The sequence below is a fragment of the Enoplosus armatus genome, chromosome 20 (assembly GCF_043641665.1).
Source record: "Enoplosus armatus isolate fEnoArm2 chromosome 20, fEnoArm2.hap1, whole genome shotgun sequence".
Lineage (NCBI taxonomy): Eukaryota > Metazoa > Chordata > Actinopteri > Centrarchiformes > Enoplosidae > Enoplosus > Enoplosus armatus.
In genome coordinates, this window is record NC_092199.1 from 477,873 (window position 1) to 498,103 (window position 20,231).

At 43.4% G+C, this 20,231-nt stretch overlaps 3 protein-coding genes across 4 annotated transcripts; 1 reads left to right on the top strand and 2 right to left on the bottom strand.

The window, feature by feature from the left end:
- Positions 1-358: 358 nt before the first annotated feature.
- Positions 359-5,910, top strand: atad1b (ATPase family AAA domain containing 1b). Its single transcript, XM_070927024.1, has 10 exons — positions 359-377; positions 1,230-1,439; positions 1,577-1,675; positions 2,258-2,378; positions 2,670-2,870; positions 3,290-3,396; positions 3,614-3,703; positions 3,805-3,855; positions 3,954-4,084; positions 4,240-5,910. Exons 2-10 carry the CDS (start codon positions 1,266-1,268, stop codon positions 4,358-4,360), a joined length of 1,095 nt encoding a protein of 364 aa, XP_070783125.1. The 5' UTR covers positions 359-377; positions 1,230-1,265; the 3' UTR covers positions 4,361-5,910.
- Positions 5,911-7,576: 1,666 nt separating this feature from the next.
- Positions 7,577-12,267, bottom strand: minpp1b (multiple inositol-polyphosphate phosphatase 1b). The gene is made up of 7 exons (XM_070927339.1): positions 11,829-12,267; positions 11,278-11,463; positions 10,300-10,494; positions 9,969-10,066; positions 9,727-9,857; positions 9,139-9,272; positions 7,577-8,060 (listed from the first exon to the last, which is right to left on the bottom strand). Exons 1-7 carry the CDS (start codon positions 12,232-12,234, stop codon positions 7,807-7,809), a joined length of 1,404 nt encoding a protein of 467 aa, XP_070783440.1. The 5' UTR covers positions 12,235-12,267; the 3' UTR covers positions 7,577-7,806.
- A 762-nt stretch (positions 12,268-13,029) lies between these two features.
- Positions 13,030-18,455, bottom strand: LOC139302981 (microfibril-associated glycoprotein 4-like). 2 transcript variants are annotated; one of them, XM_070926648.1, is made up of 7 exons: positions 18,327-18,455; positions 17,910-17,978; positions 17,650-17,805; positions 17,407-17,445; positions 15,462-15,558; positions 14,810-14,977; positions 13,030-14,285 (listed from the first exon to the last, which is right to left on the bottom strand). In XM_070926648.1, the coding sequence occupies exons 2-7, from the start codon at positions 17,913-17,915 to the stop codon at positions 14,032-14,034; spliced, it is 720 nt and encodes a 239-aa protein (XP_070782749.1). In that variant the 5' UTR covers positions 17,916-17,978; positions 18,327-18,455; the 3' UTR covers positions 13,030-14,031. The 2 variants fall into 2 exon arrangements, with proteins under 2 accessions (XP_070782749.1, XP_070782750.1); XM_070926649.1 differs by having other exon boundaries at positions 18,313-18,361.
- Between the last annotated feature and the right edge of the window lie 1,776 nt (positions 18,456-20,231).

Here is a 20,231-nt window from a genome sequence, read left to right on the forward strand (position 1 = left end):
CTGCCAGGGATGATCCTGTAATTTAAGATATATTATTTATATAAACACACAGAATTTTTGTTGCGCTAACTAATACTACTAAAGATCAATAACATTTCCTTCAAAATGATTCAACCCCAAAGTCTGTAAAAGGTCATTTCAGGATCAATAATTCTCAAATGTCCCACTTCTGGTGAATATGCGTCTGAAATATACAGTCTATGGCCTGAAGTGATATTCAGTCTCCTCTCCGGTGCTGTAGGTGGCGGCAGTGAGTCTGAAAGTCGGTTACAATTCAATGAAAAGTAGAATACAAGAACAAGACATCACGCAATCTGCTGCAAGTACCACCGAAGAACAAACCGAGGAGGTGCTGCTGCCTGACGTGCGTACCGGAGGTAAGAGTTGTCACATTTTACCGGATGAACGAAGAGTTTCTGTCGTTTTCCCCTCACCGTTTCAACGGAGCTGTCGGTGCTCCGCGGTTTGTTACCGGCGGCGATATCTGTCAGTTTATCCGGCGAGGAGCCGCTCTGTTACGACCGGAGAGCCGAGAAGGTCAAGCTAATGCTAAAGTTAGCAGCTAGCCTACACAGTTCTTTCGGATTTATAATGCGAACACCGAAGGGCCCCAAACTGTGGTCCGAGGACTTCCAGGGGGACAGGATGGGGTTCCGGAGTCTCCACTGGAAAATGAAGAGTAGTTAAGTTGAAGTAACAGTCACGAAAAGGAACGTCCCGCCAGACTCCGTTTAAGATTTTGACAATTTACAATTTTGTTACTTCTTGTTAGAAAGACAAAGCTGTCAGAGCGTCTCTGGAGATCATAAAGGATTCACCAGGTGCTTCTTGTCAGTCCGGTTTGGATCCAAAAGCACTTATGATAGTAAATATATAAAGTTTTAGTTAAAAGTTATTACTTGGCTGAATTCTTCCTCTGAGACTCAAACTAAAACCTAGAATCAAACGCGGAGACTATCTGCTGTAGGACTGAAACTAATAATTCTATGAATTATATGTTAACTTCTTGATTATTCCTTCAAGACAGTGTTTAATATTAATAAAATCTTTTATAAAATAGTGGTTTAAACCAATTGGCTTAGTGTATGAAATGTCTGATCTGTTTCCAGACTCCAAAGTGAAAGTGTTTTCTTCACTCTGCCTATTCTGACTGTTAGTTTCAGTATTAGTGAAGTGAAGAGGTTGACTGAGTGACTTTATAAGAACATGTTGTTGGTGTTGGTCTGCAGCCCTGCGTGTATTTCCTGTCACCTCTGACCCTGACGATGGTGTTGAGGGAGGTTCCAGTTGAAAACATCGCCCGTCCTCTGGGCAGGAACGAGGTCATCGGCCTGCTCTTCCGTCTCACCATATTCGGAGCCGTCACCTACTTTACCATCAAGTGGATGGTGGACGCCATCGACCCCACCAGGAAGCAGAAGGTGGAGGCTCAGAAACAGGTGAGACTGGGATTTTCAAATTTCCATTTTTCTGAGCTCATCTACAGCTCCATCTGGTATGATTGAAAGCTCCAGAACAGCCACTAAATGGACCGTGAAGTGAAATGTAACTCATAAAATGGTTTTGTCTCTTCCAGGCAGAGAAGCTGATGCGTCAGATTGGTGTTAAGAACGTGAAGCTGTCTGAATATGAGATGAGCATCGCAGCTCACCTGGTCGACCCGCTCAGCATGCAGGTAACTATTCCCTCATTCCCAAAACAAACATTGAGAGTGCTTCACAGAGCATTACGTAGACGAGGACATGGAACCACAAGAGATGATAAGAAGTACTAAGTCCTAAGTGTTTGTAGAAACAAGTCTTGACAAAGGATTTGAAAGTTGACAGTGAGGAAGCAGCCTGACGTCCAGAGCTGTGAAGGTGAAGTAAGAAAATGTAATTAAACGATTATATTTGCAAATCATTTCCACAAGAGGGGCCAACAGAGGACCTAAAGCAGAGACACAGCAGAGGACGAAGACACAAAACATGATCCAGCAGCTGTTTGTCAGTTAAACTTCTCCTCGTTCTGTGTTCAGTTTTATCATCACAACATGAAACACAACAACTAGTTCTGACGCAGAGATTAGTTGTTACTAAATATTTACAGCTAACTGAACCAGCTGACAAAGCTAACGTTAGCATGCTAACATCTGAGCCGTTTTGAGTGAAAGAGGTTATATGGAGTATCTGTATGAATACTATTAACTCGGACGGTGCAACAGATGTTTCCTAGCAAAAGACTTTGTGTGTGTGTGTGTGTGTGTGTGTGTGTGTAGATCACATGGAGAGATATTGCAGGTCTGGACGAGGTGATCACAGAGTTAAAGGAGACAGTCATCTTACCTGTTCAGAAGAGACACCTGTTCCAGGGATCCAGACTGCTGCAGCCTCCGAAAGGTCAGAGACTCAATCAGCTGTTTCCTCTGACTGTAGATCAGTTTAATAATGTCGTTAATTAATCATCTTTAAGGGAAGAGGAAAGATGGAAGGATGGAGAAATAAAGGAAAGCAAAGAGAAGCAGTGAGGGAGGAAGGAAAAGTGGAGATAGATGAGCCCCCCCCCCCCCAAAAAAAAGTGTCCTGAGATAACTATATATATAATTAAATCAAATTGAAAATTGAAGAAAAAGTGAGGGAGCTTGTCAAACTCTGTACAGACATAACCATTGCCCGTCGTCATGGTAACAGGTGTGTTGCTGTACGGGCCTCCGGGCTGCGGTAAAACGCTGATCGCCAAGGCAACAGCCAAGGAGGCGGGGTTTCGCTTCATCAACCTGCAGCCGAGCACGCTGACGGACAAATGGTACGGAGAGTCCCAGAAACTGGCTGCTGCTGTGTTCTCATTGGCTGTTAAACTGCAGCCGTCAATCATCTTTGTCGACGAGATAGGTGGAGTATTTATATATACTTTATATATTTATACATACACACACACACACACTGCTGTCACCTCTGTATTAACAGACCTGTCAATCAAAGTGGGGCAACAGCAGTGTCCAATCCTGTGGGCTGAATGTTGGTGGTGGGTGGGTAATGATAAACAATCTGCAACCGCTCTGATAATTGATACATTAATAATAATAATAATAATAATAATAATATATGGAAGCAACAGATCTTAGAATTCAGCATGTGACTGAAATACTTCATAAAATCAAACCCAGATATGACATGTTGCTCAGGGAGCTTTAGACTGTGTCTTTATGCTAAGCTAAGCTAACCGGCTGCTGTTGTACAGACTCTCAGAGAGGAAGAGGAGTTCACTGCATGTTGAGCTGCTGCTTAAATAAGAATTCATGTTTAAACAGACTCGTTCTTGAGGAGCCGATCCAGCTCAGACCACGAAGCCACGGCCATGATGAAAGCTCAGTTCATGAGTCTGTGGGACGGACTGGATACTGACCACCACTGCCAGGTCCACACACACACACACACACACACACACACAGACAGTCCCTGTTAGTCTGATAATCCACGAACACTTTATCAGAACTGTGTGTTATACTCGTTGGATGAAGATGAAGGTGGAGGACCTTCACTTTACTGTTGTCACGTTAATTTAACCTTTAAAGCATAAAAAAAAAAACTTTATTTATAGCACTTTTCATAAAAACTGTCTGTCTGTCTGTCAGGTCATCATAATGGGCGCCACTAACCGTCCTCAAGACCTGGACTCTGCTATTCTGAGGAGGATGCCCACCAGGTTCCACATCAACCAGCCTGTAGGAACACACACACACACACACACACACACACACACACACACACACACACACACACACACACACACACACAGTCTAACTGTGGCGTCTTGTCCCTGCAGAGTGTGAAGCAGAGAGAGCAGATCCTCAAACTCATCCTGGAGAACGAGAGCGTAAGTTCAAACACACCGACACGATGTGTTCCAGGTGTGAGACCATCAATCGGTTCATCAGCCGATTGGAGTCCGATCACCCTTCTGTCTCTCTGCAGGTGGACCTGTCGGTTGACCTCATCGACATCGCCAAGGAAACGGACGGTTTCTCAGGAAGTGACCTCAGAGAGATGTGCCGCGACGCTGCTCTGCTCTGCGTCCGAGACTTCGTCCACAATCAGAGCGACAGGTGAGACGACCGCATGCGTTCAGTAAAGGCCACTACAGACCAAAGATTCTGGTCTGCAACATTCTGAAGCCCAATGCCACTAGACAAGACCAGTATCGTTTCCATAGCAACGACTCTGAATGACTCAATGGTCTCTCCACCTGTCTGTTTCTCAGTCCATCAGAGGACTTCATTCGTCCGATCCATCAGTCTGACCTTCAGAAGGCAATAGGTAAGATGAAGAAGTCTAAAACGGCAGGCGGACACGGCGTCCTGCTGCACGCCGCTCTGGACTGAACACACACACATACACACACTGACCACATGATGACCTCGTCAGCCCAGCCTGCAGTCGCGGGTTCGATTCCCGGCCCGTTCATCAGTTCAGCATGTAGTACTGAGCTGTTGCCTCCACATGTGCCACTGCTTTGTTTTTGTTTGTTTGAATCAGTCGTCTCCTCATCATCTGATAATCCAGACGTGGATGAAGCGACGCTCGTCTGTACGGTCGCAGTTAGAGAGGCGACAGAACTCTTCGTTACACCTCTCGTTGTGCTTTCTGCTGTAAATAAAGTCAGCCAAGTTTCCTCGTCATCGAACCAGACTACAGGCTCCGACTCCCAACCTGTCCCCCTTAATATTTCTCTCATATTATCTCTTCTTCTCCTACGGAAGACGTAAATCTTTAAAAAACATCTCACAAATGTACAGTTTCATTTCTAAACTAGTAAGTAAGCAGGTGAAGCGGCCCGGGCTGCTGTACATGAAGTTCAGTGGGATTTTAAAGTAAAAGTCTGTTATTATGTTTGTTAACATCTTCAGATCTCATGTTCAGATTCAAACCATCAACCTGTCAGTCCGTCCCTCAGTCCCGTCTCACTTCCTGTCTGTGGCTCTCAGCTCTCGGCCCATTGGTTCCTACTGAAGACGTCAACCTTTAAAAACTCCTCACAAATATATAGTTTCATGTTTCAAAAGGCTCAGTCATTCCCGCAAACAGCTGCTCGCTGTAGTTTTTATCAAACTAACAGCAGGAAATAGTACATTGGTGGGGGACTATTTTCAGCGGCGGATGAATCCACATGTGGAGCTCTAGTGAGTGTTTGGGGCAGCAGGACGGTGTGTGTGGGACTGAGTCAAGATAAACTACAGTGTGTGTGTTCATGGTGATGAAGGAACATGTGACCCAGTGACAGCGAGGCTCACTGATGGGTTTTAATAATAATAATAATAATAATGATAATAATAATATCAGGCTGTGATAGACATGTAAGCAGAAACATTCACTGCAGCTTTGACTCTGAACATGTAGAGAAATCTAGAATATCAGACTTTTACTGAAACCATAAAGTTTCACATTTGAATATGATGTTTTTTTGAAACGTTTACACGGTAAAATAAAAGTGTAAACATGTTGCAGAAAGAATCCAAACTCCATCAAATGGAGCTGAACTTTGACTTTTCCATGAAGTGTACTTTCTGATTAATATTGTCATTATTTTGTTTTTATCCTGTGATTCTGATGTTTGAACTGTGGTTTCTGTTTCATGATGACAGTAAAGGATAATTTCCTCAGTCGATGAATCGTTTGGTTTCTAAAATGTCAGAAGATAATTCGACAAGTCCAGCACGACATCGTCAGATGTTCAAACCCAAAGACACTCGGTTTCTTGTGAAGTCAAACTGAAAATCTTAGAAACAGTTTTTCATACATTTATAATTTCCTGTCCATCAACTAATCAATTCATCTGCAAACTACAGCGTCAGTTTTGGTAAATGTGTTTTTTTTACAGTGTAGTTATTGGCTGTTGACTTATGATGTAATAACTGCTGGATGGTGTAATAAACTTGTCAAAACACAATGTGTCAGACATATTTAATATTCAAGAAGTCATAACCTGAACAAAACTTATTTTTTGCATCATTTGCAAAAGAATAAAGCCATTTTACAAACTTTACAATAAAGTGGTATTACATGAATAAAAGAATATTTTCATAAGAGAAAAGATTAGATTTAGTAAAGTCATAATTTTATGACCACATATCTTATTACCATTGAAGACTAATTCGTATTTTGTTGTAAAAACATCTCCTTAAATTATGACTAATTTTAGTTATTGTTGTATATTTACAGGAAACAATAAATTCAATGCTTTAATAGTTATTAGAAGAATAAAGTCATGAAAATAAAGTTGTAATGAATAAAGTAATTTTAGGAGAAAACAAAATTGGATTTTGAGAACTTTTTGAAAATATTTGGATTCTTTTCTCAAAGTCTAGATATTTTCCCTGAAACACAGGACTGATGACAGGAAACACTTTGTTCTGTTTCAACTGTGAAAAACGTTTATTAAAGCTTTTCAATTAAAACCATTTGGCATCTGTCAAAGAAAGAAGAAGCAGAGTGAACGCTGACACCAGTTTCAACTTAAACAACCAACTATTTTAAACTTTGACCTGATTTAGGCACAATGACACGTAAACAACCGAAAATAATGATTCACCCTGAAGAACAACCCTGAACCAGAACCAGAACCAGAACCAGAGCAGTTTATTATCTGATTCTCTGTCAGCCTCATTATCTCATTTACAGGACTTTTATTGAGAAAATCCTCCCTCAGACTGACACGTGAAGAAGCTCAGTGAAAATGAAGAAAAAGAAGCATAAACATCACAAGATCATAAAACCTGAATAAATAAAGAACATACAGACTCTGTGTCCGTTTGTCTACGGGGAATGATCCGTTTCTTTTAAAGCTTATAAACGTGGAGTTTCTCATAAACTCAAGTTTCTCTGGGAAAAATGAAATGAAACAACAACAATGTCCATTAAAATAAAAATGAACGCTGGGAGTATTAAAGTAAGAAAGATGTGTGAACTTTGCTTTTCTCTCCTCGTCACAAGTGAAAACGTGAAAGTTAAAGATGAATGGATCACGAGAAAAGTTTCAAAACTCACATCCATATTCCTTCAGTTTATAATGAGGGAAACATCTGATTATGCTAAACTAACTGACGTTATTTACTCATTTATCAGCATAACGTTTCATAGTTCAAGCAGTTCCACCTGCAGTTAGTGGCTGTAAATATTTGGAAACAGCAGATCTGAACTAAGAACTAGTTAGTGAGGTGACCTGATAAAACTGTTGACTTTGTATTTTATTTAAAGGACTTCTGCGCTGCTTCATGCTGTTTACGTGTCTCTGGGAAGATCTTCAGGTTTAAAACAGACGGATTTTCTTTGTCCTGCACGTGCTCGCATTCAAAAAGTCAATCAGGACTCAGTCACGCCAAGAAATCAGGTTTCTCTAATCCCTGACCCTGATTACAAAAACCAGCTGCTTTCCAGCTCATCACACATGTAAACACACGACAACAAGCAGCTGCCAAGAGTTTTGGTGAAAACACAAAGCTGATGCTTCAGAGACACAGTCGACACAGAAACACCAAATCCATACATCTGTTTGGACACCTGCGAGGTCACGTGACCCCTCTTCTCTGTTCTCTCTGACCTCATGTACACTAGTCACTGTTGCTAAGCTGTCATTGGATAATCCATGTTTTCGGGGAGGGGTTTACAGACCGTCAGATTTTCATTTCCGGTCTAAAGAAATAAAAGGCAGAGAACTGGACTGAAGTGGTTCCAGTGTTCACAGATGGACACATTAAGGCTGTGGTAGAAGGAGGACTCATGTTTGAACTGGATTCTGTCTTCTACTGGGCCGGAGTACCTGGTTCTTCACTCAGAGTTCAGTGTTTGGTCCGCGGCCCCTGGGTCTTCCTTCACACTCCCTGTGGAAGTCACAGCCGTCCAGCAGGTGGCGGTACGTGGCCCGGACGTCCCGGTATAGCGGCGCGTCCTCCGCCTCCAGCCCCGGGAATCGAACCGGAGACTCGTTGACGAGCAGCTGCAGCCGCGGGCCTCGCTGGCAGTCGTACAGGACGAAGAGCAGGTTGGCGGCATACGGGACAATGAGACTGGTCCGGAAACTTCTACCTGTGAGACACGACAGGAGAGTTTTAGACCCGAACCAGGAACTGAACCGAACCCCTGAACCAGACAGGATGAACATCACAATTGGAGGTTGGGGGGTGAAACCTTCACTGAGCTCGTCAGTAAATTAACTCGTTCAGGACTCATTTTAACCCTTGTGAATACCAGGATCTGGTCTGGAATAGACACTCAGCAGGGTAAAGACTAAAGCCTCCTCAGGGGGGCGCCGGAGAGCTGAAGGGGAGGCAGAGATCCTGAATTAGAGTCAAAAATCTCCCTCCTTCTCAGAGTCGTAGCTCAGTCAGGTCTGAAACTCATGTTGGGTCATTCAGAGTGACGTCCAGGTCCAGAGGAGACCGTCATCTCTGACGTCCATCAGAACAAACCTCAGACATCAGAGAGGAAAGGCGCTGCAGAACCTGCCTGAGAATCCTCCTGTTTTTAAGTTTCCTTCAGTGTCTCAGTGATCAGTGATGGCTGTCTGTCCGTCCATGAGGACACTGCAGACAGGAGCTGCTAACAGCTGATTCAGCTGCTGTAATGGAGACCATGTGACTACATGGAAACATATATAGACTAAAAATAAATAAGAATAAATCTGTAAAGAGAGCAGCAGCACCGACCTGCAGCTGACATTACAACAGACCTTCTGAGGAGCTTTAACGGGGTCTCGCTCTCCTGATAGTTTTAATTGTTTCTGTCGTCTTATTGGTTCCCAAACAGGCCTATGTGTTGGTGTTAGCATGTTAGCATATATCAGATTAGTAAACACATGACAATACAGGATGTGCATTATGACACCAGCGCCCCCCTGAGAAAAATGGAGAGAAAATCTTTACATTGTTAGATTGCTGTGAGATAAAACATTAAAACATGTAAAGTTTGTCCAGAGGGGGGCGCCAGAGGGAGGCCATGTTGTTACAAGTTTTACTAGAAAAGAGTTTGGACGACATGTTCCAGACAGTGATGAATGCATGAATAAATCATTTAACAGGTGTGTCTGCAGCAGCCATGTTGGATCAAGTGCTACATTGTGTCCGTGTCTCTGATTGGATGTCAGGACGGGGGTGGGGCTTCGTACCATGCTGTGTGTGGTAGTTGTTGGCGGTGGGTGGAGTCTGGTCCTTATAGAGTCCCAGCAGGGAGAGGAGGGGGAGGAGCGTCTCGGCATGACCCACCAGGATGGAAGCCGGCTCAGGTGAGGCGTCGGTGGACCTGATGGACACCGACAGTCAATAAAGTTCATTCAAAGACGGGCAGAACACAGGGAGGTCTCACAATGTCTCAATGTCCCAGAACCACAAACTCAAGGCGTCTTCAGCACCAACCGTCATAAACTAATAATAATGACCTCATGAACACACACATGGATAGCGTAGATACACCGTCTATTTAGAGAATGTGAACTTTAACTAAAGTTACAGATTAAAGATCAGAGAACTTTTTCAGCCCTGAGTAATGTCTGCAGGTATTCTTCAGGCTGCACACAACCTTCAGTAAGGCTGGGCAGCCTGAGAGCTGGTTGTTTAGAGCGCAGGTAATAACTGAAGAGAGTCGACGTTGGTCAGAAATCGACCCTGACTCGTGACGTGACGCTTGGTGGAGACGACGCCCTGCAGGCCTCAGACTGCGACTACATAGTTCACACATTTCCTGTGATGTCACCGACCTGCGAGGACGTCCGGCCTTGTCGAGCGTCCTGAAGACGTGATGGAACAGAGGACAGCTGGACAGACTGCTGATCACGTGACCATGAGAACGCTTCCAGTACTGCTTCAGGTCCGACTTGTACTCCAACACCTGCAGACAGACGGCAGGTCAGATATTAAACATCACCTGTGACACAGATGGACGACATGAAGCAAGACTCCAATAATCAATACTGACTGATTGGTGTGTGTGTCTCAGTACCTTTGCGTCGCTCTCGTCGAAAAGGAAACACCACGCAGAGTGCAGCGATCTGATGGAGAGCTCGTAGGAACACAAGAAGAACGCTGCTTCAACCAGATCTACAGGAGACACAGAGGGACAATCTTCATGAAGAACAGAAAACGAGACATTTATCTCATTGTGTTCCAAACTACATCTGGTTTTTCTTCTTTTAGACATAATTGTATATTTCCTTCTGTCTTGTAGGTATTTAATGACATGTTCTCACCTAAAACCAGATCAAATCAACATTAAAGTCAATGAAGGTCCTCACAAGTACAGAGAGAAAGACGTGTGTGTGTGTGTGTCTGACCCGAAGTGAGGCGGTGCTGAGGAAGGCCCAGCCTCTCGGCCATCCTCCTCCTCACTGCCTCCATCTCCTCCCCCTGTTTGAACTTCTCCACCTCCAGCAGCGCTGTGCGGTTGTTCTCCACGCCCTCCACGTAACCACGGCAACGCTCAAAGAAACGCATCAGCTCGTCATCCACCTGGTGGCTATACTGCAGTACTGCAGAGAGAGAGGGAGAGAGAGAGAGTACTGCAGTACTGCACTCGAGTACCAATGTGACTTGTACTTCACTTGAGTCACATCTCAGAGTACTTTTGATTTCACTTCATTTATCTGACAGCTTTAGTCACTTTAAACACATGAAGAGTTAGTTAAATATGTTTTATAAAACAGTTTATTAAGTCCAGCTGAATCCATCAGTCCATTAATGGATCAGTGGACTGACAGGAAGTGAACTGATGGTGTGAAACCATTTTGTGGTTCCAGCTGCTCAGATGCAGATGTGCTGCTTTCCCTCTGAATGCTGTTAATAACTGTAATGTCTTGTTAAGAATGTGGAGCTTTGTGAAGGCGTCACTTTGGGCTCTGGGTCATTGTGACCAAACAATCGATCCATTAATAATCATTAATCTAACACTAATAATCATTAGTCGATAGTTCAGAATGAGCTCCACCTCAACCAACTCCAACAGTAACATCCTGCTTCACATTAATGATGAGGAATAATCATCTAATGACAGAATCTATAACAGGAGGACAGTCACAGGAGGACAGACACAGGAGGACAGACACAGGAGGACAGACACAGGAGGACAGTCACAGGGGACAGACACAGGAGGACAGTCACAGGAGGACAGTCACAGGAGACATCTGACTGCTGGAGTACTTTAAGGACAGTTTACTGATTATACTCACAGACCTGTACTGGAACAGAGTACTTGTACTGTGTGGTATTGGTACTTGTACTGCAGTACAGGGCCTTTAACACTGACGTGGTCTCACCTGGTCGCCTCCAGAGCTGCTGCAGACCCTCCTGAAACGCCTCCACGCTGCTCACACAGCGATGCTTCGAGCTGCTCCGGAAACTGATCCTGCTCATGTTCTCCTCCGAGAGGAGCGACGGGAACAAGGTGGACAGACGCACCGCCAGCTGGCGGAGGTCATCTCTGCCCTTCATCACCAGCTGGCCTGAGGAGGAGGAGGAGGAGGAGGAGCAGAGACATTCCAGTTGATGTATTTCTGGTCCGTTTGTCTCTTGTTGTGTTTGTTGTTCTGAACGTTTAATAAACATTTTTAATAAACACATAAAAGCCTTCAGTTGTTTCTTTCTTCTTCATATTTCTGGAACATTTACAGCAGAACTCCGGTTTGTCTTCTCAGGAACATCTTCATGTTTCAGTTCTTTAATGGAAATCCTTTTACAAAATAATAATAATAATAATAATAGTTGACCTGAAACATTATCAGGGGGTGATTTTACAGGACCACCAGCTCTCATCTCGTCACACAGCAGTTTCATAATCATATTAAAAGATATTATCGGCTGTGCTCACCGTCCATGTCCTCGGTGTACCACATCTCCCAGCGGCTCTGGATGTCCTGCAACCAGCCCCCGGAGCCCCCGGAGCCTCTGGAAGCTTCTCTCCGGACCAGCTCGCTCAGTTTCTGAATCCTGCGGATGTTTTTGACGGTCGGGTACCGGCTGCCGTGCCTGATGACGGCGGTCAGGTGGACCGGGGAGCACCCTTCGGTGGGCGGAGGTTTTAAGACGGACTTGTTCACGGATAAGACGTCACGCAGCAGATGAGGGTTCACCTCCTCGTACCGGGTCTTGGTCCCGAAGTAAGTGGCGATGTGCGGGATGTCCTGGACCGACAGAGAGGAGCAGGACAGGCGGGTCAGGACCAGGCTGAGAGCCGCCGCCACCAAACAGTTTCTGGGCGGTAAAACAGAGAACATGTCTGCGGATATCTGCGGGTCTCTGCGGGTCTCAGAGGGACGTGAACGTCCGTGAACTTCACACCGCCGCTTTTGTTTGCTTTGTTGATGTTCCGGGTTCTTTTGACCTTTGACCCCTCTGTCGCGCCGCTCTGCAGTGGACAACCAAAGAGACTTCCGGAGTGTTTGAATCGACGCTTTCTCACAAAACTAAGACTTATAATAAAAACTACGAATATTACTACACGGACACAGTTACAGTACTACTAATACTACACTCGAGTCCGCTGTAAAGGATCCGTTTGACTTCACGTAACTTCAAAAACCAGAAACGTCAAGCTAAAGAGCTTCCGGTTAACATGATACAAAATAAAAGCCGAAATGACTCCCGTTTTATTTTCAAAATAAAGTTTCTTTAATAAACGCCTTTTTCTCTTTATTTACAAAACTAGAGTCAAAGTGCATCAAAGGGGATCGAGCAGCAAACAAACAAAAAGAAATCAGACAAATGTCTAAAGGTAACAGAACATCATGAAGCTGAAAGGGCACCGTTTCGGTTTGTTTGTTTGTTTGTTTGTTACTACAGAGTCACTTCAGAATAAAAAGAAAAGTCTACATATATAATAACCCTCAGAGGGACCACCAGGACCTGCTCAGCCCACATAACTCATAATTATAGTCTATCACACGCTGCATATGACCTATGTTCCTGTTTCATTGTTTCTTTTGTAAAATGTTGTATTTTATTAGGTTTGTTTTATCCTATTGTATAAAAGGGGGGGGGGGGGGTGCACATAGTGACGACATCAGGTCACATCAGATTTATGCTTCTCATTTATTGTCATCGTACAGCAGATAATGATTCACATGAGCGTTTCAAGCCTCTACTGAGTCAGTTTGACTTTAAAGCTGAGTGTGTGTTTACTTGCAGCCAGCAGACTGAAGGTAACATGTTAACCAGCAGAGCGTGAAGAGAAAAGGAACCAAAACCTTCTCAGACGGTGACGTCCTCTCCTTCTGTAGCCAAGAACATCAGAACCAACTACAAACAGTAACATCGTGTCACAGTCTGAGGGTTAATGTGTAGTTTGTGTCCCAGTGAAACCACAGATATACTCTCAGTCTGCTCATACAACTACATGGAACAGCAGAGTTAAAGCTGTTGTCAGCTCTAATACAAGTGAACTGCATCTGTCATTTGGTTCTTCATCAGTTCAGTGATTGAGTTGGATGTTTCTGTATTTGTTCCTGTGGATCCTCACCTGTTCACCTGTTCAGTCATTTCTCTACACCAACAGCTGTTTCACTGAAGACTTCACACCCAGCAGAATCAGACTCTGACTTTTATTTTAGATGGAAATATTTATGTCAACTATTGACGTCCATTTGTTGGCGTCAAGAAGCTTTTATTTTTGAAAACATTTTCTTTATCTTTTTTCATCGCTATAAATTACCATAACCGCATTATTTATTCTCTATTTATATTCATACTTGAACTGTTACTGACATATATATACATATATTGTTATTGTACATATTTTTCACTTAAATATTGTAAATGTATATATTTTTATTTTTTATTTCTTATACTTTTACATACTTCCCATTTCTAACTCCATGCTACTTTTTCTGTTCGTGAATGGGAGCACCTGTAACTTGTGTAATTTCCCCCCGGGGATCAATAAAGTATTTCTGATTGTGTTTGCAGTTAATCAGCATGTTATCAGACTCCATGTGTCTGTTTCCATCTAAACATTATGTGAGAAAAGAGAAAACAAATCATCAGCTGACGTTCTGCTGTACGTTGGTCCTGGAGAATTACTGCACAGGACGGATCTTCATGCTGATGGTCTTCAGGGAGTAGTCATGGCCCTTCCAGAGTTTCCACTCCACTCCAACAGCATAGAGAGTCTTATCAGCCCCCCAACGATAAACCCCGTTTGGATTTGCACTGTGACAACTTCCATACCAGAACCCCCCCAGGAATGATCTGGCACAGTTGCCGGACCAGACGTCCTGGTCTTTGTCGAAGGTGGTGAACTTCCGTCCGTTGTGATGTTTCAGGCCGTCTCCTACAGAAACACAACATGAACCACAGAGTTTGTTCCTGACAATGATGCTAATGATACTAATACTACTGAGATTACTGGGACTACTGGGACCACCATGCTGCCACTCTGAAAACCTACTGGGACTATTACTGGTACCCATTTCTGACACCAGTGTAGCAAGCAGCGTAGTTGAGGGGCAGTGACAGTCTGAAATTAGCTTGGTCACACGTCAGCATGTTGAAAACATCGAATAAAAGTGGACAGACGAACTGAACGTGAATAAAGGGATTTGTGTGTTTTCACCAAATAAAGTTACCAAATGATTACAGAACTGTAATAGTAGCTCACTCCTGTGTCCGTTCTTTACACACAGACTGTTTTTAGTTGGTTTTGGACGATTTAAAGTATAATGATAATATAATGAAAATATGATATCTTATGTTATTTTCCGCTTCGTCAATCTGCTGATGTGACGTCATACCATAACCAGGTTTATGTGTGTTTTACTCTGGCCAGCAGGGGGCGCTTGCAACACTGACGCTCACCTGCGCCTCCATTACTGAATCCAGACACACGCAGCTGATATCCGTCACACTCTGCATCGACAGAGAACGACGAGTACCGAGCAAACACTTTCTTTCCTTCAAAGTCCTCCATGTCGACCAGCAGCTCGTACTTCCGCTGGTGTGTCAACTGGTGGATGTTCTCAAGACCTGCACACACACACACACACACACACGCACACACACACACACACATTTTGTACAGACCTGCATAAAATTCAGAAAAATATTCTTTGACATTAAAGGTTCCCTGTGAAGGTTTTGACCTCTGGTAGCGCTGTGCAGCTGTTTTTCTATGAGATGGTCCTGTTTTGTTTATCTTGTGCACGAGGACGCACATGCATGCACGTGCACACAGATGACTCCGTTTGGTATCACACTGATCGACAGGTGACAGTAACACACACTATCATGGCAGTGAAGAAGAAGACTGTTAAAGCTCAAGGATTCATTCAAGGAGTTTTAGTGAGAAACTCCGAATATAAAGAGAAACTATGTTTGTTTATGTGAAAACTTTAAGACTCAGAAAGAAAACCAACAAACGAACAGACCTGCAGAGTTTAATATTTGTACTTTAAAACCATTGAGTTTAATAGTCACATGACTGTTAGTTTAGTTTAGTTCAGTTTCTCACCGAGCCAGTACTCTCCAGCAGCGTTACCAAAGCCCAACTTGTATTGATCCCAGGGCCTGTAGAAGTTCACCGAGCCGTCCATCCTCCTCTGGAACACCTGAAACACAAACCACACCTCTTCCAAGTGTTCTCCTCATGGGCACAACAACCGGTTGAGGCAGATGACCACCCACCCAGAGTCCAGTTCTGCTCGAGGTTTCTGTGTGTTAAAGGAAGTTTTTCCTTGCTGCTGTTGTCAAGCGCTCATGGTGGGACCTGTTGGGTCTCTCTGGCTCTATGTGTAAAGTGTTATCAGATAACTTCTGTTTGATTCAGCACTGTGTAAATAACATGCATCCGTGCAGCAAGTGAAGGTCCTGAAACTGGAATATGTTGCCTTAAAACCAAACCTCAGGAAACGTTAGTGTCCCTGCTGGATGATGTCTGAATGCAACATCCTTGAGGTTGATAGTAGCCACCTGAGTGGCCACTCCCTTTCACAGGTGTTCTGTTCTCCTTGAGACTTAAACAACCCTTCTGCCTCTCTTGTGTCTCGTTTTAGTTATTAGAGCAACACAGTGCAAGCTGCTGTCAGCAAGAAGTCTCCATGTACTTCACGTACCTGACAATGGGGGAATCATTCCCTGTATATCTAGAACATGTGTCTCAATCTCGCGGCCCGCGGGCCAATTGTGGCCCGCAGGACAATATTTTGTGGCCCCCACCTTGATATAAAAGTTTAATGTTAGTGCGGCCCGCGATTTTTGTTCGTCCAATGTGCGCTGAGAATGTGCGCACCTCACGGTAGATTGTGTTGTTATTTTTGCTACACAGCTTTCTGTAAAATTCAAAGATGCATTATTAAACCTTAATAAAGCATCATTCTTTTAATTTGAGCATCATCTCCCCGTTAATGATCACTTAGTTTAATTATTGTGAAGCACTTTGTAAAGTCCGTTTCAACGCGAGCTCTGTCAATACATCACTTATCGTTCTTCTGATGTTTAATAATGATGACTGACACTTTACAGTGGTGACGGTTTGCAGAAACGTGATGAATTTTGGGTAAAGTCGCCCCAAATATCCACAGCAGCTGTGCGTACTGATCAGCTGTTGGAGAACCTGTGCGTAATTCTCACTGAGGTCTAATGAGTAGAGCAGACGTACAAACGGACGTTAAAAGACCTTTACATCCATGTTTGGCGCACTGTGTGACAGCAAATGAGGCTCGTGCATGTGATTCCACAGTGTGTGACAGTAATGAAACAGAACCAGGCGAACCTGCTGCTGTGCCACACCACATATTTGATTCAGACAACGCCGCTATGCTCCTGCTGCATCCATGGAGTTATTATAGAAAATAAAAGCCAGTAAATAACGCTTCCATGGGATAATGGTGTCCCACTGTCCCGGCTTCATGCTTTCACTTGTTTCTATGACGACGTTTACAACAACAACAACAGCACGGTAGAATTCGCCTTTTTTTGCGCTCACTAACCCGGTACTTTCTACCATCTACAAATGTCATGATGTTCATATCATCATGAAAGACAAAAAGAAAGGCGACTGCTCCCGGGCTGTTCTGTTCGGCTCAGCTATGTGAGAGGAAGCGCTGCCAGGTTTCTGGCAGCAAGGAGTAGGCAAGAGACGCCATGTTAAGAAGGAACGTTCGTGTTCAGAAGAACCCATTGAAGTTAAATAACTGTTAGTAATGTAGTTTGAGAAGTTTGGATTTTTTTTTTAGCAAAGCTTTTTTTGTGGAATACCTGATGCGGCCCAGCCTCACCCAGACTCTGCCTCCAGCGGCCCCCAGGCAATTTGAGTTTGAGACCCCTGATCTAGAGTGTGTATGGTGATTGGAGAGCACCTCAGAGAACCTTCGGAGAACCACGATTGCAATCTAACCAGATGTTAATACGTAAAACCACTTGGCTGTGACTTCAAATTGACTTCAGGGAAAACTCACCGTCCACCGTCCTCCTTCTGACTTCATGTCACAGTACACCTAAACACAAACACATTCATTAGCAAACGTGATCCAGTTGTAAATACTGAATACATGTTATTATATTCAAACATGCTGTAACCAGAACCATGAATAGCACTGGTGCTACGACTACTTGTATCTGTTGAATCAGAAGCATCGGTCAGAACTTGTTTCATCTTTATTGTGAAGGTCGACTTGCGTCCCGGACAGGATGAAGTGTACCTGGACAGCAGAGGTGGATCCGATGGGATAGATGGTGTACACTCCACTGGGGTGGCTCTTGTCTTGGCGATAGATGTCATTGCAGTCGACCGGCAGGACGAGCTTTTTGCAGCTGGTCAACGCTGGAGCCAGGACGAGGAGGACGACTGATACCAGCTGGAACAGAGGACGCGTTGTCATTTTGTCATCAGTTAGCATACTGAGCATACAGAGCTAACATAGATGTTTAGACAGAAAGGTATACGAAGTTACAAATTTACCTTCATTGTTCTGCTGAAGTGAGATGTTGAAAATAATCCTGATGTCAGTCTGTCTGGATCTCTGATGAGCTGTGTTTAGTTATAAGAAAAGTAAATCCCAGCAGCTTGATGTACCTGCAGCTTCATATTGTAGGAGGATAAGGAAGCGTGTTGTTTCGTCCTGTCAGTGTGCAGACTGAGACCAAATGCTGTAAAACTTGAAATTCCACCACAAATCTGTAAATGTAATTTATAGCTTCCACTCCTGCATGTAACTGGTATGTAGAATAGAAAAAATATATATTGTATAAATTATAATATATTGTGTCTCTAGTTTAGGACTAAGGACATAAAAAGTCACAAATCACTATTCGTTTAAAGCTCGTTTTATTGCTTTGATAACGTCTCCTGGTTGGATGCTCACCTGTCTGAACTCACCTGCAGGTTGACTGAAGAGATTTTGTGGCTTCACCGTCAGAGGAAACAGACAAACTGCTGCTTCTCCTTCAGTCTATCTCACTCTTATATCTACAGGAGGCTCTGGGACGTCATACCAGCATCGTCCTCTTCAGCCTGTTTAACTCAACATGTCCTGCTGAGCGTCTCCTTGTCTATATCTGTATATCTGGCTGTGCATCTCTGCCTGCCTGTCTGTCTGTCTGTCTCCCTAATAATAATAATAATAATAATAATATTATAAAGCCATGATAAATATTATGTAGTGTCATGAGATAATTGGCGCTTTATTAATAAAATTGAATTGCATTATTACAGACGGATCCTGTTGCTTTCAGTGTAAACCTTTTTGTTTTGTACGCTCCAAGACAAACTGGTGAAACCAGAAAGTCTCAGGAGTACGTGACTAATTGAATCTTGGGGTTTTCAGACCCGGAAACGTTGCATTGAGTCTCCTTCCCGTCTTTCCCATTAGTTCTGATGTTTCCTCATACCTGAGGAGTGGAATGAGGCATGTCAACCTGTTTCTCTTTGTGTGTAATGAATGTCCTTCTGTAGCTGTTTAAATATAGATAAACTTTACTTACTGATTCTGTGAGAATAAGTACAACCTTCCTGCCTCTTCAGGACTCCACAGAGTCTCTACACTCACTAATGAATCTGTTAATGCATCATTTATCTCTTTCTTATTATCAAAGCTCAGTGCAGAAAACATTCCAGCGCTGGCGTCACTTTCACCGGTTAAAATGAGAAATGTTGCCAGCTGCAGGTCATATCAGCTGTCGCTGACGCCACTGTAGCCCCCAGTGAGGTCTGGACCTCCGTACCTTTTACCTCAGGCTGCTCTTTTATGCTTGTTTTTGTAAATTAAACCAATCTTTGTAGCCTAGTAAAGAAGTGCTGACTAAAGGTTAACCCTCTTTAAGCAGCCAAGTTGGGATGGGGTCAAAGAGACAAGTTCATTTCATATATCTAACACAGTGATGTAAAGAAAACAACTCCTCCTGTTCTAGTCATGTAAACTGTGCTTTCATGTTAAATGACTTCATTGTGATGTAAACTAAAACACGACAGAAACAAAAACTGATGCAGTGCAGAACATCATTCTGAAGGTTTACTGTAAAGCGACGGCGTCCTGAGCCAAGGAGTCACACTCCCTCTGTGTTCTGTGAGCCCCTCCCTGAGAACCGGCTGACCGTCCCTGCCTTCATACAGAGACTAAAAGAGTCAGAGCGTTCATCTGAAGGCATTCACATTCAATTACAACCATCAAACTGCAGCTACCTAAAGCATATTTTACTTGATGTTTTCGGTAACTAGCATTAGCAGGATAGCTAGCAAGCTAAAAATCACGTGACATGGACTTCGGTCACTCTGCAGATGGAAGAAAGAGCGACTGTTTGTGTTCAGATCAGTCGGACGGCGTTGAGGGTCTCTGGGAACTTAACAGGACTAATGACTGAACCTCAGAGAGCTCTTCATCTGTGCTGCTATTTTAATGACGTTGTGTTGTAGTTCCTCACTTTGACCACTGGAGGGCAGTGAATACTCATTTCTGTTTGCAGTGAAAGTAACAGAGTACTGTACAACTCAACCCAAGTAGTATCTCTTTACATACATGATACATATATACTTACACACATATATATATATATATATATATATATATATAGAAAGAGAGAGAGAGAAATATATACCTGAAAAGTGCTGTATAAAAAAGTTTATTCGTGTAATTATTTATCAAATGTTTATACACTGCTCTTGAATATTAAATAGGGAGATTTCAAACATAAAGTGTTTGTTAAAGTGTTTGTTTGATTCGTCCGTGTTCAGCTACGAGCTTTAAAGAGCGCTGAGTGTCAGGAAATGAGAAAATCAAAAACAGAC